The 15566-nt window shown below is 54.9% G+C and overlaps 1 protein-coding gene across 4 annotated transcripts in view; it reads right to left on the bottom strand.

Annotated features, from left to right (window-relative positions):
- The window catches only part of RAP1GAP (RAP1 GTPase activating protein), a 67226-nt gene that overhangs the window by 35361 nt on the left and 16299 nt on the right, over positions 1-15566 (bottom strand). For 3 of the 4 annotated variants that reach the window (XM_007459214.1, XM_007459212.1, XM_007459213.1), the window contains one exon: positions 14494-14529. The exons of the other annotated variant lie outside the window; for it this stretch is intronic. Coding sequence is in view for 1 of the 3 variants with exons in the window: in XM_007459212.1 (XP_007459274.1) it covers positions 14494-14529 (36 nt within the window). In the remaining 2 variants the exon portion in view is untranslated. Of the gene's footprint in view, positions 1-14493; positions 14530-15566 lie in introns of those variants that run through there. 4 annotated transcript variants of the gene reach the window in all.

The raw sequence follows: 15566 nt of genomic DNA, 5'->3' as shown, positions 1-15566 counted from the left end.
GGGCGGGGGGGATGGGGAAAGAGCACAGACCTCAAAGTGAGAAGGGGTCCCGCCCCGGAGGGTCACTCCTGTGAACCTTCAGTCCCCTGAGAGAGGGCCCTCTGGATGGGGCTTGGGAGGCTGACCGTGCCTCCCAGCCACGGTGTCAGGTCTGAGGGGACTCTAATCTCCTGAAACCAGAGGCTACAGGCCACCCTGGAACGGCCCCCTCCCCCCGGGGCCACAGAAGCCCATTGTCCGGAGCTCAACCATCCGGCACTGCTTGCCCCTGGCCTTGCCAAGGTGCCAGGGAAGGTGGCCAGGGGCAGCCGGTGAGCAAGTTTCTGAAGCTAGGCCTGGGCCCCCTCTGGGGGCCCATGGGGAGGGGCGGCGAGAGCAGGGGCGTCAGGGACACAGGCATGGCTGCTCCTGGCTCTCCTTTCCCCAGGCACCTTTGACCTCAGCCAGGACTCAAGAGGGAGTGTTGAGGGCACAGGAGACAAGGGGGGGCGGTGGGGGGCGAGCCAAGCGCTGTGATGCCCTGTAATCCTAACAACAGCTCTGATCGAGGCTGCTGTCATCCTCCCACCATTTCAGAGATAAGGAAGCAGAGGCTCAGCTAGGTTGCAAGATGGGCCGGGGTCTCGCAGCTGCCCAGCGGCAGAGCTGGCAGGGCCCCCCTGGGGGCGGCAGGAGAGGACCTCAGGCACCAGGCAGGGCAGAGGGGAGCAGGAAGGGGGCTCAGGGGCACCGCACCCTCACCCTGAGCTGGCTGAGCACCGAGACAACCGGATCCCAGAGCTGCGCCAGGCAGCGGCCTCCTGAGCAAACAACAGGTTGGCAGCCCCGAGAGGAGGTCATGGGACTGGCCCCCACCCGGGGCACAGCACCTGGGAGCCGGGCCTCCCATCCGCCAGCTGCCCGCCAGTGCCTCCCCTGCCCAGGTGGCCCAATGCCTGCAGCAGCCTAAGCCTGACCCTCTGCCTCCCCGGGGACTGACCCCTCCCTGCACCGGGGGTCAGGAGGGAGGAGTGAGGCTGAGGTGACCGAGCCACGGGGCCTTCCTGCTCCCTAATAACAACATCCGTTTATCCCGCCTGGCACCTTACAGTTTACACACTTCCTTTGCTCTAGACCCTCTCAACAGCCTCACAAGGAACCGAAGGCAGGTAACGTTCGTTACCTCCATTCTACACAGAAGAAAAGTGAAGCCGGGACAGAGGTGATGACTCGCCCATGGTATCACACCCGAAGCCCAAACCCAGCGGCTCTAGCCCTTGCCCACGTGGGCACAGGACAACTTACCAATGGGCCGGCACAGGCCGCCACCCTTAGCACCCAGGGAAAGGGTGGCCGGAGCTCATGCGCAGGGGCCTTCCCAGCACCCATCGCTGCTTGGTCTTACAGCCACCCACGCCCCGCCTCCCTCCTTAACCTTATTGTTCTTTCCCAGCCTCTGCAGCCCAGGGGGTCTCCCTCGCTGAACTCCATGCATTCCTTCGCTCACTCACTCCATCACCCACCCACTCCCCCATGTGCCCTTCATTCCTGTGCTTAGTCACTCATTCAGGACACACGTCCTGACACCCGCTCTGGGCCAGACGATGGTGCTGGGCGTTGGCATCAGAGCCAGGCCTCACCCCCCTCAAAGCAAAGCCCAGTGACACTGCCCGGACTGATCTCTAGCTGTGCCTGGTGCTCTGTGGCCTCACTGCTCAGATGCTAAACCCTGCAGTGCTGAGGCCTTGTTAAATCCATCCATCTTCCTCCTAGCCAGTGGGTTTGCTCCCACATGGTTTCCAGGCCACTGGTGAGCGGAAGCTGAGAATACCGTAGGTGTTGTTCAATAAATTACAAGCTCCTGCCCGGAGAGACAGCATAACATCAGAGGTGTGGGCCCTGGAGCCAGACTGCCTGGGTTTATATCCCAGCTCTGCCACTTAACAGCTGTGGGACTTGGGCAAGTTACTTAACCTCTCTGAGACTCAGTTTCCTCATCTATAATTTGGGGATACAACTATGTCTGCCTCCAAGGGTGGTCGTGAGGATTAAATGAGTTCATACATGTAAAGTATGTAAATATTAACCATGAACATTTCCTGGCCTTCCCTTCTCTCTTCCTTTTTTCCTTCCTCTGTAGGCTGCTGAGGACTGAGGCAGGGCTCCTGGGTGAAAGTTGTGAGAAGGTAGACCAGAGTCCAACATGAGAAATAATGTGATGAATAGAGCCGTGGAAGGTACTGAGCTCCCCGTCAAGCAAAGGCAGGAAGGGATGAAGGGGGAGATGCCAAAGTATGGGAACAGGGAGAATAATGGGAGCATGGGGGTTCACTAGATGACCTGCCAGGCACCTCCCACATGTGGAATCGATTCCTCTTGACTCCAGGGTCTGTGGTCAAGGGCAGAGGCAGTGGATAAATTCCCATTCTTTCGAGGAGATGGACTTTCCTGGGTCTCCCGTGACACATGGATTGCTGCTATTTCTCTGCCGGTTTGCTTGCCACTCCCATTAAGGATGAAAATGTGCACGCTCTTTGGCCCAGCAACTCCACTTCTAGGCATTTATCCCCCGGAAATGCTTACAAAAAAGCACAAAAATATATGAACAGAGGACATTCACTGCAGCAGGGTTTGCCATAGCTGAAACCTGGAAGCTGGTTAAATACACAAGGCATGTGCAAACCATGGAAGACCATGCAGTGGTGACAAAGGAGGTTTCTAGTCCTGACGGAAAAGGGAATTTGAGGTATACTGTTAAGTGGAAAAAAACAGGTTGCCCCCCAAAAATCTCACGTGTAAAAATTTTTAATTACGTGTAAAAGTTCACATGGGTTATCTCTGGGAAACAGGACCACTAGGAACTTCTGCCTTCTATAGGATATATTTCTCTGCATTGTTTGGATTTTTACAATGAACACTGATTATTTTTGTCATTAGAAAAAAAAAAAAAAGAAAGATTAAAACATCTGAGTCCTTTGAGTCAGCTCTCTGAGTACCTGACTCCTTTACCTTCCTCAATCATCTTGAGAAAGAGATACTCTTCATTCCTTATTCCAAGGAGAAGCTGACACAGAGGGAGGTTAAACACCACGGCCAAGGTCCCCCAGGCATCAGTGACAGAGCTGGGCTGTAACCCTCGTTCTGGCTGACTCTGAAGCCCACGCTCTTTCTCCGACACAAGGCACTCTGCTCTGAGGGGCAGGGAGGAGAGAAGGCAGGAGAGAAGCAATCCAGGCTGCTGGGCTCGGGGCTACACCCTGGGACCTCAGCCGTCAGGTCCTGGGAGCCAGGCCAGCCGGGGTCAGCCTGTGCGGGGACAAGGTTGTCTGCCTCATTTGCAAATGCAAATAAATGAAGGCTCTGCTCCTGGAGTCAGGTCCCAGCCCAAGCTGTCCCAGGCTGGCAGGCTGGCAGGTGCCCAGCCCCACCCCTGGAACCACCCCCCAAGGCCTTAAGGTCGCCAGGCGGATGGGCATGCACTGGGGCTCTAAATAACTTTCGAAGTTGATCAACGTGTTTCTAGAAGAAACTGGCGTTTTAAGTTCCTTGCCGCTTTCTCAGTGAGAGCCTGGAGAGGGGAGGAGCACAGATGCGTGCTCCTGAGTCTGGCTGGACCAATGGACAGATCTAGAAGCCAGATGGACTTGAGTTCAAATCCTGACTTGGTCAAGCTCTAGCTGTGTGGCCTGGGGAGAGTCACTTCACCTCTCTGAGCCTCAGTTTCCTCAGCTGTAAAATGGTGTTGATAATTCCTCCACGCAGGGCTGCTGGGAGAATTCAGTGAGATAACGCGTATGAAAGTACTGCCCAAGCTAGGAGCCACCTTCCATGTGCAGGGGAGGGTTATGATCCTGCACACTGTGGGGGTGGTTGGGAGGGGGCACGTACACACCTGTGCAAATGTGGAGTGTGCAAAGGGCTGGATCAGAGGGCGCTGCTCCACAAAATCAGCAAGCAGCTGGGGCGAATGTCTGACACTTTTGCTGGGAGCCGGCACGGGGTTTTCGGCAGTGCTGCCTGCTGGTGCGACAGGGTGTGTGCAACTCCGTGGGTGAGGATGTAGGTGGGAGGCCTGGCAGGAACGTGAAGTGTGGGTGGGAGAGAACGCGCTCGTGTCTGGGGCGTGCGTGGGTTTGTAGGCGAGCATGTTTGTGTCTATCACGTCATCCACCTGCCTAAAAGCCCCCGTGGCTTCCCGCCACGTGCAGGATGGAGATTCGACTGCCTCACGTGGCCCACGAGGCCCTGAGCGTCTGTCCCACCTCCCAGCCTTTGCACACACCGTACCCTCCACCTGTTCCACCCTCCCCCGTCATCCCCCATCACACCTACATGCTACACTCTCATTTTTTTATAAGCAGATATTCATTTTTAATTAATTAATTAATTAATTATTTTTGGCTGTGTTGGGTCCCCGTTTCTGTGCGAGGGCTTTCTCCAGTTGTGGCGAGCGGGGGCCACTCTTCATCGTGATGCGCAGGCCTCTCACTATCGCGGCCTCTCTTGTTGCGGAGCAGAGGCTCCAGACGCGCAGGCTCAGTAGTTGTGGCTCACGGGCCTAGTCGCTCCGTGGCACGTGGGATCCTCCCAGACCAGGGCTCAAACCCGCGTCCCCTGCATCGGCAGACCGACTCTCAACCACTGCGCCACCAGGGAAGCCCCATGCTACACTCTTATACAGTCTTTCTGGAGCCCCCTCCTCAGACTGGGTCAGGTTGCCCCTACCCTGACCAGCTTTCCAAGAAGCCTGTCCCGGGTTTGCACTTGTCACAGTGTGATTATCAGATCACAGAGCTTCTGCAGGTGTGGACCCGATCTGTTGGGGGGCCTGGCACACAGTCGATGCCCGATTACGATGTGCTACATGAGTGAATGTGTATATAGCTGTATGCTCGTGACAAAGTGGCCTGGACGAGAGTCAAGTCTAGGAGTGTGCACAGGGAAAATGTGCGTGTGTATAGGGGCATCTCAAAGAACCTCTAGCCCGTGGGTGGGCCAGATCTGGGAAAGGCCGGAGCACGCTATGACTGGTACTCAGGCCCAGGTTGGCTGCAGAGAGAGAGAAAGCCAGCCTAAGTTCCTTTGCTCCCCTCCCCCAAACCCCTCCTGAAATAGGCCCCGGGTCTCTGCACCAGACCCCAGAATACTTCTGTGCAGGGGGATCAGCCAGGTGGTGGCCAGGCTGGCCTCCTGCCTGTGCCCTGCAGTCGGCCCCACCCCTGCAGTCGGCCCGACCCCTGCGGGCTCAGAGGCTCCGCCTTCTGCCACACGCCCCATCTCACCGGAGGCCCAACCCAAGCCTGGTCTTGCATGCCTGCCCACAGTGCCCACCCCCCTCCCCCAGGCCTGCCTCGTGAGCAGCAGTTCTTCTGAGAGAGGATGGGCCTCCAACCCCCCTGCCTACTCAGCCACCTTCCACCTGCTGCCAGGAGATGATCTGGAATGTTCCAGACTTGGGGAAGGGAAGGAATCTTGTTCCTGCCCCAAGGCCTCTACACTCTGCCCTCTGCCTGGATCACCCTTCTTCCCACAGTCAGTTCCTTCCCATTCAGGCCTTGAGAGGCCCTCCCCGATACCCTTAGCAAAGGGTATGCCCTCCCCAGCCACCCTGTCACTCACTACCCACTACCCATGTGAATTCACCTTATTTGCCTGTTAGTTTGTTTTGCATCTGTCTCCTGCATTGGAAGGTGACCTGCATGAGGCCACACACCAGGCGCCTCAGGTTCGCCGCTGTATCCCCAATTCTTAGACGACACGTGGCAGGGACTTGATAAGTATTTGTTGAATGAACAAATGGCTAACGAGGGACTTCTCTGGTGACGCAGTGGTTAAGAATCTGCCTGCCAAGGCAGGGGACAAGGGTTCGAGCCCTGGTCCGGGAAGATCCCATATGCCACGGAGCAACTAAGCCCATGCGCCACAACTACTGAGCCCGCACTCTAGAGCCCGCGAGCCAAAACTACTGAGCCTGCGTGTCACAACTACTGAAGCCTGCGTGCCTAGAGCCCGTGCTCCACAACAAGAGAAGCCACCGCAACGAAGAGCAGCCCCCGCTCGCCACAACTAGAGAAAGCCTGCGGGCAGCAACAAAGATCCAATGCAGCCAAAAATAAATAAATAAAATAAACAAATTTATTGAAAAATAAAACAAGCGGGGCTTCCCTGGTGGCGCAGTGGTTGGGAGTCTGCCTGCCGATGCAGGGGATGCGGGTTCGTGCCCCGGTCCGGGAAGATCCCACGTGCCGCGGAGCGGCTGGGCCCGTGAGCCATGGCCGCTGGGCCTGCGCGTCCGGAGCCTGTGCTCCGCAACGGGAGAGGCCACAACAGTGAGAGGCCCATGTACCGCCAAAAAAATAAAAATTAAAAAAAATTAAAAAAATAAAACAAGCAAATGGCTAACGAATCCTTGAAAGGATCCTGTGAGGTGAATATTGTCCCTGTTTACAGGTGTGGAAACTGAGGTTCAGAGAGGTTAAGTCTCTAGCCCAGGGTCACACAGCAATCAGTCAGACCAGGTCAAGATTAGGGACTATCAGACTCCACTAGAACTCCAGCACGTCAGTGTTTTGTAACTAACCTTCCCGTTTTATAGATAGGAAAATGAGCCTCAGAGAGTGAGAGTGCTGTTTCTGCAGGTTACCGGGGCTTCCCATGCTCTGAAAGAGCTGCACTGTTAGGCTGCGCTGGCCCTTTAAAAGCACCTCCTCACTCCTCTCACTCACCCTGAGGTGGTGACAACTAATAACCCCGCTGCACAAAGGAAGAAACCATGGCTCAGCCAGGGAGGCACTGCCCAAGGTCACCCAGCCAGGACTCAGTGCAGACCTGGCTGGCTCCAAAGACAGCATTCTCAGGGCCAGTGTCAAGGTCAGTGCCCACAGCTGGGAGCATGCTCACGTGTGGGCAGGTCTTGCCTCCCGGCAGGCAGTGAACTTCCAGAGGGCAGAGTCCACACACTGAGCGATTCTGCCCCCACTGCAAGGACCAGCTTGTAAGGATGACATGGCAGTGACCACGATCGCTGGCATCACTTTGGTTTTGGACCTTGGCATACATTTCTCACTTAATCCCCACAACAATCTTCAGGATAGGTGCTTTTATGGTCTTTAATCTATAAGACCCAGAGAAGTTATCCTCCACTGTACACAGCCCCAGACTGACAGCACAGAGCAGGGCAGCTCTTACAGTGGGGAGTGCCCATCTTACAGTGGGTGACAGGCAGCCCTGGCAGGCCTCTGCCCCATCGTGGCTTGGGGGTTCAGACCCTCTAGGGCACCCACAGGAAGTCCCAGTGGGGCTAACAGGGACATGAGCTGGTGGCTGCCTCTCCCACTTTCTGTTGCCAGGTCCAGTTCCATCCTGTGCCCAGCACATGCCACCAAACGCTTTTCCCCTCCACGTTGCTGACCTGCCACCTCCTCTTCCTGGAACACTCTCTTGGCACTGGCCCTCCCTCCCACACCACACACGCACAGACACACTGCCACTTGGCCCATTTCAACTTGTTTTTTGAGTTTCAGCTTCTGGGTCACCTCCTCCAGGAAGCCTCCCCTGATTCCCAGGTAGGGGAGAGGAGTCCTTCTCTGAGCTCTCAGAACTCCCCACATCTGCCCCATCAACACGTATCACTCCCCCTTAGAACCCTCTCTTTCCTTATTCTCCCCCCTGCCCTTGAACTCCACGAGGGGAGTGGCCTTGTCTGTCATCTCCATCGCCATGTCCCCAGTGTCCAGCATGGGGTTTGGTTGGCCCTTGGAGGGCATTCCCACATTAAATATTTGTTAAATTAATTTGCTAAATGAAGGAATGACTGTCTTGGGAGAGACCCTGAGCAGAGGAAAGTCTTTATGGGATTTAGGGATATCAGAAAGGTCCCCTCCTTAATCACTTCTCAAATAAGCCACCTCCACAGGGCCTAAAATTCTAGCACTAAAATTTTAATGAGTCTCTCTTTGGTTTAATGTGTCTTTTCTCTCAAAATACAAATGATCAGAGAGAGGGAAAACATCCACTGAGTGCACACAATGAACTTATTTCATTCTAAGCCCCCCTGTGGGGTACGGAGCCTGGTTCTTATTGTCATGAGCAATCTGAGGTTCAGAGAGGCAAAAGTAGCTTGGGCAAGGCCACACAGCAAGTAAGAAAAGTTGAAGTTGGTATCTGGACTCAGATCTGCCTGAAAACAGAACCCCCATCTTTGCATCTCCCAAACAAAGGGACCTAAGCCTGAGTGTTGCTGGGATGTAGAGGCAAGCAGGGCCAACCAGACTGGGAAACTTAGAGCTGCAAGTGCCCTCCAGGACCATCTCTGCCTCCTTTTTTTTGACCACACCTCGCATCATGCAGGATCTTAGTTCCCTGACCAGGGATCGAACCCATGCTCCCTGAAGTGGAAGCATGGAGTCTTAACCACTGGACTGCCAAGGAAGTCCCCCATCTCTGCCTCTTGACTGTGCCGAAGGTGGGCATGGGGAAACTGCCCAAAGATGGGGATTCACTTCCCAAGGTCACACAGAAACATAGCGGCAGACCCAGGACCAAAACCCATCTGAAGGAGACTTTCTCTTATCTCCTTAAGTTAGGGAGGGCTCTTTCCTGGAAGAGGGGGCCTCTCTGGTCTGGAGTCTCTCCTAGGTGTCCCCCCTGCCCAAGAAGTGGGCTTCCCCAGGAGTGGGCATTGTCTGGCCCTAGGAAGGCAGACAGGGACAACTAAGGGGGCTTCAAGGCCTGCACAAGCTGAGCTAAATAGAGGATGTAAAGGAGGGTGGGCTAGGATGAGTGACTGTTTAGACAAGAAAGAGTGGAGCTGGGGATACAAAATCCCCATCCTTGTCTCACTAAAGGGCCACTGTCAGGGATGGGACACCCAGAAGGTGCATCTAGGCTCAGGCAGCTGGTTTGAAGTCAGGAAGAATTTTGAAATCCATCTGAGTTGCTCAGGAATGGAATGGGGTACTTCGAGGGTAGTGAGCGTCTTATCACTAGGAGTGAGCGACAAAGGCTAGTCAAGGTGCTGCCAAGAGGTCATGATGGTCTCAACCAGGGACGATGAGCTTCAGGAGGTCTACAAAGCCACTGAAAATAAAGGTACGATTTCCTAAGGGGGCCCCCACAGTCTTCCTCCGATATTCAAAGGGGTTGTGAACCAAGGGAGGGTTCCTTGTTTAGTGGGAGGCCATAGGAGGGTGCCTCAAACATTTCTTCCATCTCCAAAGATTCTAGGAGGCCCAAATTCTCTGATTCTAAGATTTCACGAAGCCAAGAGTCTGAGAGTCAGTGGTTCTGCATGTCAGTCACTGATGTTGTAGCCAGACTCCTACTCTGCCTGCAAGACTCTCAGTCTGGCCCCTTCCCCCTTTCTGAATCCACCCCTGGCTTCACTCTCCCACACCTCTTCAGCCACACCAGCCTCCTTCCTGTTCTGAGGACACACCAAACTCACTCCTGCCTCAGGGCCTCTGCATCTGCTGCTTTCTCAAGTGGCTCTTCTCATTCTTCAGCTTTTGGTTCAAATGCCACCTCCTCGGAAAAGCCTTCCATGACTCCATCACCCCACAGCTTCACAGTACAGGGTGATGTACAAGCTGGAGCCCAGCTGCTTGTGTTCAAATCTCAGCCTGGCCAAGAGACCTTGAATAAGTTACTTGGCCTCTCTATGCCTCAGTTTCCTCAGCCCTAAACCAGGAGTAATGACAGTACCTGCCTCATGGGGTTGTGAGGATTAAATTCATCAATATATGGAAAGGGCTTTGGAACACAGCCAGCATGCTGGCTAAGCTCCAAGTAAGGATCAGCTCTTGTTAGCATGTACTCTTGCTTTAAAATTCAGCACAACCATCAGAGTTTGTCTTTTTGGTATTTTGGGGGGGCGTCTATTTATAGACTGTCTCCCCTACTCCCTGTTTTACACATGAGGAAATTGAGGTTCAAAGAGGTGAAGAACTGACCAAATCAATCTCTCTGAAGATAGGGACTGCGCCTGTCTCATTTTTCGCTGAATCTGCAGTCCCTAGAACTGTGTCTGGCTTACAGTAGGTGTTCGGTAGTTCCTTATAGCTGAATGAATGATGAATAAATGACCAAGACTACCATCACTCCGAGGTGCTGTGCAGCCAGGAGCCTGTGCACCTAAGACTCTATATCAGCCTGCCTCTGCCCACCCTAGTCCCAAATGACTCTCAGCTCAATCAAGGTCCCAGCCTCTCTCAGAAGCAGCTGCTGAGACAGGCAGACTAATGAGCTGGGGAGCAGCATCCATGCTCCTCTCCCCCGTGGAACCCCCTCACCCAGGCTGGGCCAGGGGAATGAGGCAGGAGCTGCCCTGGCATTCGCCTTGAGGGATCCCTGCTCAGAGGTGTGGTGGCAGGTGTGGGCTCAAGAAGTGGTAGCTAGCTCCCCTGTCCTGTGCTCTGCCAGCTGCCCACCGGGGTCCTGCCCACCAGATGCATAATAGATGAGGAGGCCCAGCAGGCTGTGCCCGCCTGGCATTTCAGAACCACTAATGAGGCCAGCCTCGTGCTTCCTGCAACAGCACACAGGCTCCCTCCGCCCCCCAGGGCCTCCAGCTCAGTGATTACAGAAAGGAACCACCTGAGGACAGGGGCTGCCCACCCAAGACCCCCACTCGGCACGGGCAGCCTCCAGGAGAGCTGGGGCTAAAGGTACAGGTTCAGGCAGACCCTGCTGCCAGTCTTGTTCACCACTCACTGACTGTGTTCCCCTGGGCCAGCCAGGTTCCCTCTCTGAGCCTCAGTTTCCTCATCTGTAAAATGGGAGACAGATAGCAATAGTCTCTGCTTTGTAAAGCTGGTATGAGGATGGAATGAAATAATTTAAATGAAGTCCTCAGCCCAGGGCCTGAGACCTGGGAAATGTTTCGTATATGGGAGCAACTGGTGCCATTACTGTCACGGGGAAACATCTCAGCGACCAGGTAGGCCCTCCCAGTGGGACACAGGGGGCTGGGCAGTGGCCTCTGCTTTGCAGGTGTTCCGGGATTACCCCACTCTCCTCCTCCTCCTCTCTCACTGCGTAACCGGGATTTTTCTCGTTCCTGTGGCTTCCTTGTCTCTGGCCAAGGACCCTTCCCTGGCAGGAGGAAAAGCTGGATTCAAATCCAGCCTTCGCCAGCTGTGCGACTTTGGGCCAGAGTCTTCAACGTTCCCAGTCTTGGTTTTGGCCTCTATAAAGGGGACACTAAGGCCAACTTTCAGGACTGTCATCATGACTTAATGAGGTCACCACAGTAAAATGCCCAGCAGGCACTGGCACTGAGTCCTTGCCAGGTCCTGCTCCTCCTCCCAGGGTCCCAGCTTTAAGGTCAAAGCTGAATCTCCTCTTCCCAGGGTATTTCCAGAACCCGCCTTCCCTGCACAACTCCACCTAGCCATTCTCCCACTCTGACACTGTTCCACCTCCCTCCCCCCGCCACCATTTGAATCCACCGTAATGTCCATTAGGGCTGCGGAACCAGAGTCACCCACTGTCCCACTGGCTCCTAATCCCCCCACTGGGCCTCATTCCTCGGCATTTGCACACTTGTTCTGTGTTCCTTCACTGTAGATAATCTGCTGATAAGAGGCAGGGGGTAGGGGAATCCAGCCATGATCACGTCTGGCCTCTACCAGGCCTCACTGCTCCCTTGATCCAAGCCCCTACCTCTTAATCCTTTTTAAAAGTACGGGATGAGGGCTTCCCTGGTGGCGCAGTGGTTGAGAGTCCGCCTGCAGATGCAGGGGACACGGGTTCGTGCCCCGGTCCGGGAAGATCCCACATGCCACAGAGCGGCTGGGCCCGTGAGCCATGGCCGCTGAGCCTGCGCGTCCAGAGCCTGTGCTCCGCAACAGGAGAGGCTGCAACAGTGAAAGGCCCGCGTACCACAAAAAAACAAACAAACAAAAAAAACCCCGCAGTGAAAACCACACCTCCTCTCAGTCTACCTGACAAGGTTTCACCTCTTCCACTCTCTGGACACATTCAATTCAATCCCACAAATATTCATTAAGCATTTACTGGGTTTAGGGCAGCTGGGCAAGACTGTGTGGAGGATGGAGAGATGAGAAGAGTACAGCCCAGCTCTTATGGGACTCATGCTAGAAAGTGGGCCTAAGTCAAAAGTAACTTAAGCAACCCCTGCTTTCAAGGACCTCAGACCCTGCCTCACGCCACACTCTTATGTGGATACGTTCAACTCAACTGAGGTCAACTCGCTGAAAGATCGAATTCATTAAATACTATTGAGCACCAAATGGGGCTCAGAGAGGGGAAGTGACCTGCCCAAGGTCACACCACTAGTATGTGACAGAGGCAGATTCAAATCAATGTCTGTCAGACTCCAAAGGCCATGGCCTTTCCACTGCACTAGGAGTAAGCTCTACTGTGTGCTCTACAAGCATGGTAAGCAGCAGAAACGGCATTCGAGGAGAAAAAGAGGAGGTGTGGGGATCAGGAAAGCAAACACTCAACAAATGGCGATAAAGATGGGCTGCAGGTGTGGCGAGGGCTTGTGGAAATGGGAGGGGAGGGCAGGTCAAGGGGAGGGGACAATGTGAGCAAAAGCCTGGAGGTGGTGCTCATGGGGACCATATTCCCATTGATGGGAAATGCGGGGCATGGGAGAAGTGAGTCCCAGACTGGAAGGTGAGGTGGAGACAGGCCTTGAATGCCAGAAGATCATAACTGATAGTCAAAGTGACCACCCACTTACAGGGCACTAACTAGATGCCAGGCACAGGCTGGGGGCTAAGCAGTTGGCTTGGGGATCAGGGAAGAGAGGGCCTAGGGGCTAGCACCAAGGACAGCAGCTCCAGCAAGGAGGGCGTGGGGCAAGGCATTGTGGGTGATGGGCAAGTCCTGGTCATCCCAGAATCTTATTTGGTAAATGTGTCAACTGAGGCCCAGAGAGGGGAAGGGACTTGCCCAAAGTCACACAGTGGTTAGTTACTATTAGTCCTAGACCCTCGTCTCTTTGACTCTTCATTCAAGGCTCCCTAGAGTGGGCTTTCTGAGTCACTCCTCCATCTTCAAGTCTTCCCTCAGGTGCATCTGTCAGATCTTCCCTGTGGCCTGGAGGCCCTGGGACGGAGTGAGTGAGACTCTGGGTTCTGCACAGAGCCTGGAAGATCAAGATTCAAATCCCAGCTCTGCCACTGACTAGCTGTGTGAACCTGGGCAAGTCACTTACCCCTTCCATGCACCATTCTTCTCATCTGTAGTTAAGGCTAATAGTCCCTGACTCAGAGATGTGGGAAAGATTACGTGAGATGATGCAATTCAAGCACCTAACAGTACCCAGTGCACAGCAGGTTCTTGACAAATGGCAGTTGTTGGGATACTATTATTGAACTCCTTGAAAGAAAAGGCATTTTTCTCACCTCCATCTGTATCTCTCCTCGCCCTGCCCCTGCTCTGGGCTTGGCATATGGCCTTGCACACAGTAGAGACTCAAACTGGCTTTGCATGTAGTAGAGGCACAGCAGCAGGAGATAAAACCCAGAGAGGGAGAGTAACTGGCTCCAGGTGGCACAGAGAGCATCAAAGGAAAATAAAAGGGCAGGCCCTGGAGCTCAGCCTGGGCACCCCGTTTGCTTCCCGCCCCAGGTGTGGCTTCCTAGGGAGCTCTTGGCAGCAGGTAAGGCAATGGTGCCAGATAGGAGTCATCCAGCAGCTGGGGGGCACTGCAGGGCCTGGGGACCCCAGGAAGCCCTCAGCAGGGGCAGAAAGCAGAAGCCAGAGCAGTTGGGGGCTCTCCTGCTAGAGTTAAAGTGGCAGCAGAAGCAGCCAGCCGGACCCAAGTGATGCCGGTGCCAGGGAAGCCGGGAGGCACCCGCCTGCTGGGGCATCGGGCTGGGGGGTGTGAATCCCGAGGTGAGGCTGCACCTCCACCCACTGCTCACAGTGTTGGGGAAGCTGCAGACACTTCCTCCTCCAGAGAGAGGCAGCCTCAGACACAGGAAATGGGCTGGAGGAGGGCGTCCTGAAGGCTCTGTATGGAGTGGAAGTAGAGGGTTTGGGAGTCAGTGGCCAGGAGCCACCATGAGACGGGAAAGAATAGAGAAAAGGAAGGAAACCCTTTCACTGGGGGCCTACAATATGCCAGGCCCTGTTTTGCTTTTTTTTTTTTTTTTTTTTTTTTTTTTTTTTTTTTTTTTTTTTTTTTTTTTTTTTTTTTTTTTTGGTACAGCTTTCGCTCTGTTAAACAGGCATTTTAATCCCCATTTCACAGATGAGAGCACTGAAGTTCAGAGAGGTGAGTGAATTGCTGAAGGTCACACAGGCAATGGCAGAGCTGAGATTTAACCTGATTTGCCTGACTCCAAGACAGAGCTCTAGAAAGAACTGTGGTGATGGGACAGAGCTGGTAAGAGGGTCTGCCCACTCCAAGGCCTACAGAGGATGGGTGGAGGGTGGGTGGGGTCTGGTCTGGCATTACAGGGGGCAGTAATGGTTTGGGAGTGTCTCTAAAGTTCAGCCAAGCAGCCCAGCCCCTCCCGAGAGCCCCTCAGTACTCACCACGCACTCCAGTGAGGGGTGAAGGACTTGTCCACCCTGAAACACAGCAAGAGGGACAGCAGGTGAGGGGGGCAGACCCTCTTACCAGGCCTCGCCCAGCACATCAGGCCAATCCTAACTCACCACCACCCTTGCAGAGGGGCCTGGAGGAGGTATTGTTTCTAAGCTGCCTGAGGCACTGTCACCATCCCCCATAGGCTGCAGGGGCCCTAATGTCAGTTTCGGGACACGTGAAGTTGTGGAGAAGGAAGGAAGAGACACAGGACTGGGGACAGGGGAGCAGGGGCCCAGGACCAGGCTATGGGGTGGCAGCAGGGGTGGGGTTCAGCATGGGATGTCCTGGAACAAGTGGGGTGGGACAGTGACTACAGCAGTTTGGGATCAGAGCAAGGATGTAGGGCTGTGGCTGGAGCCAACTTAGAGTGTTTCCAGACAGGACTGAAGGGTGTGGGTGCTTGTAAAGGTGGGCAGGAGGAACACCCGCCTCTACATCCCCAGTGGCCTGCCTCGATCCCGGAGCTGGAGCTCACTCACATCCACCCAGGGGACGCCTGGGAATCTGGGAGCAGGAGACCCATGAGGGGCTTCCTCTCCTTACCCACCCCCAACCCAGAGCAGAACCAGAGGAAGACCTCAAGCCCCCAGAGCTCAGGGGCCACCCGCTGGCCTCGTCTCCCCCACTCCCTCCAGGTCCGGCATTAGAGAGGGTGTATAGACAGTGCCCCCTCCCAGAGGCTCCCCCCATTGCCCTCTGAGGGCACCTTGGGATAGGGGAGGGCTCCACCCTCCAGCCCAGCTGGGGGCCGAGGGGCTCAGCAGCTGTTGGGACAACAAACAACTCCTGCCTCCTGGTCAGAGGCCAGAGGAGAATGGGAAAGGGGCCCCAAACCGGACTCCGCCAGCTAAGGAGACATCTTCTGGCAAGGCAGGGCTGGGGTCTCCCAGGGATCAGCTAACGTGGACTCTGCAGTTGGGGAAAGTGAGGCCAGAGAGGCCAGGACTCGCCCAAGGTCACACAACAGAATGCAGCCCCACTGCCCGGCTGCCTCTCGGTGTCAGCTGACCGGGAGGCT

The sequence above is a fragment of the Lipotes vexillifer genome, unplaced genomic scaffold (assembly GCF_000442215.2).
Source record: "Lipotes vexillifer unplaced genomic scaffold, Lipotes_vexillifer_v1.1 scaffold496, whole genome shotgun sequence".
NCBI classification, from domain to species: Eukaryota; Metazoa; Chordata; class Mammalia; order Artiodactyla; family Lipotidae; genus Lipotes; species Lipotes vexillifer.
The sequence above is the reverse complement of the archived record's forward strand: the minus strand, read 5'-3'. Positions and strand labels throughout refer to the sequence as shown.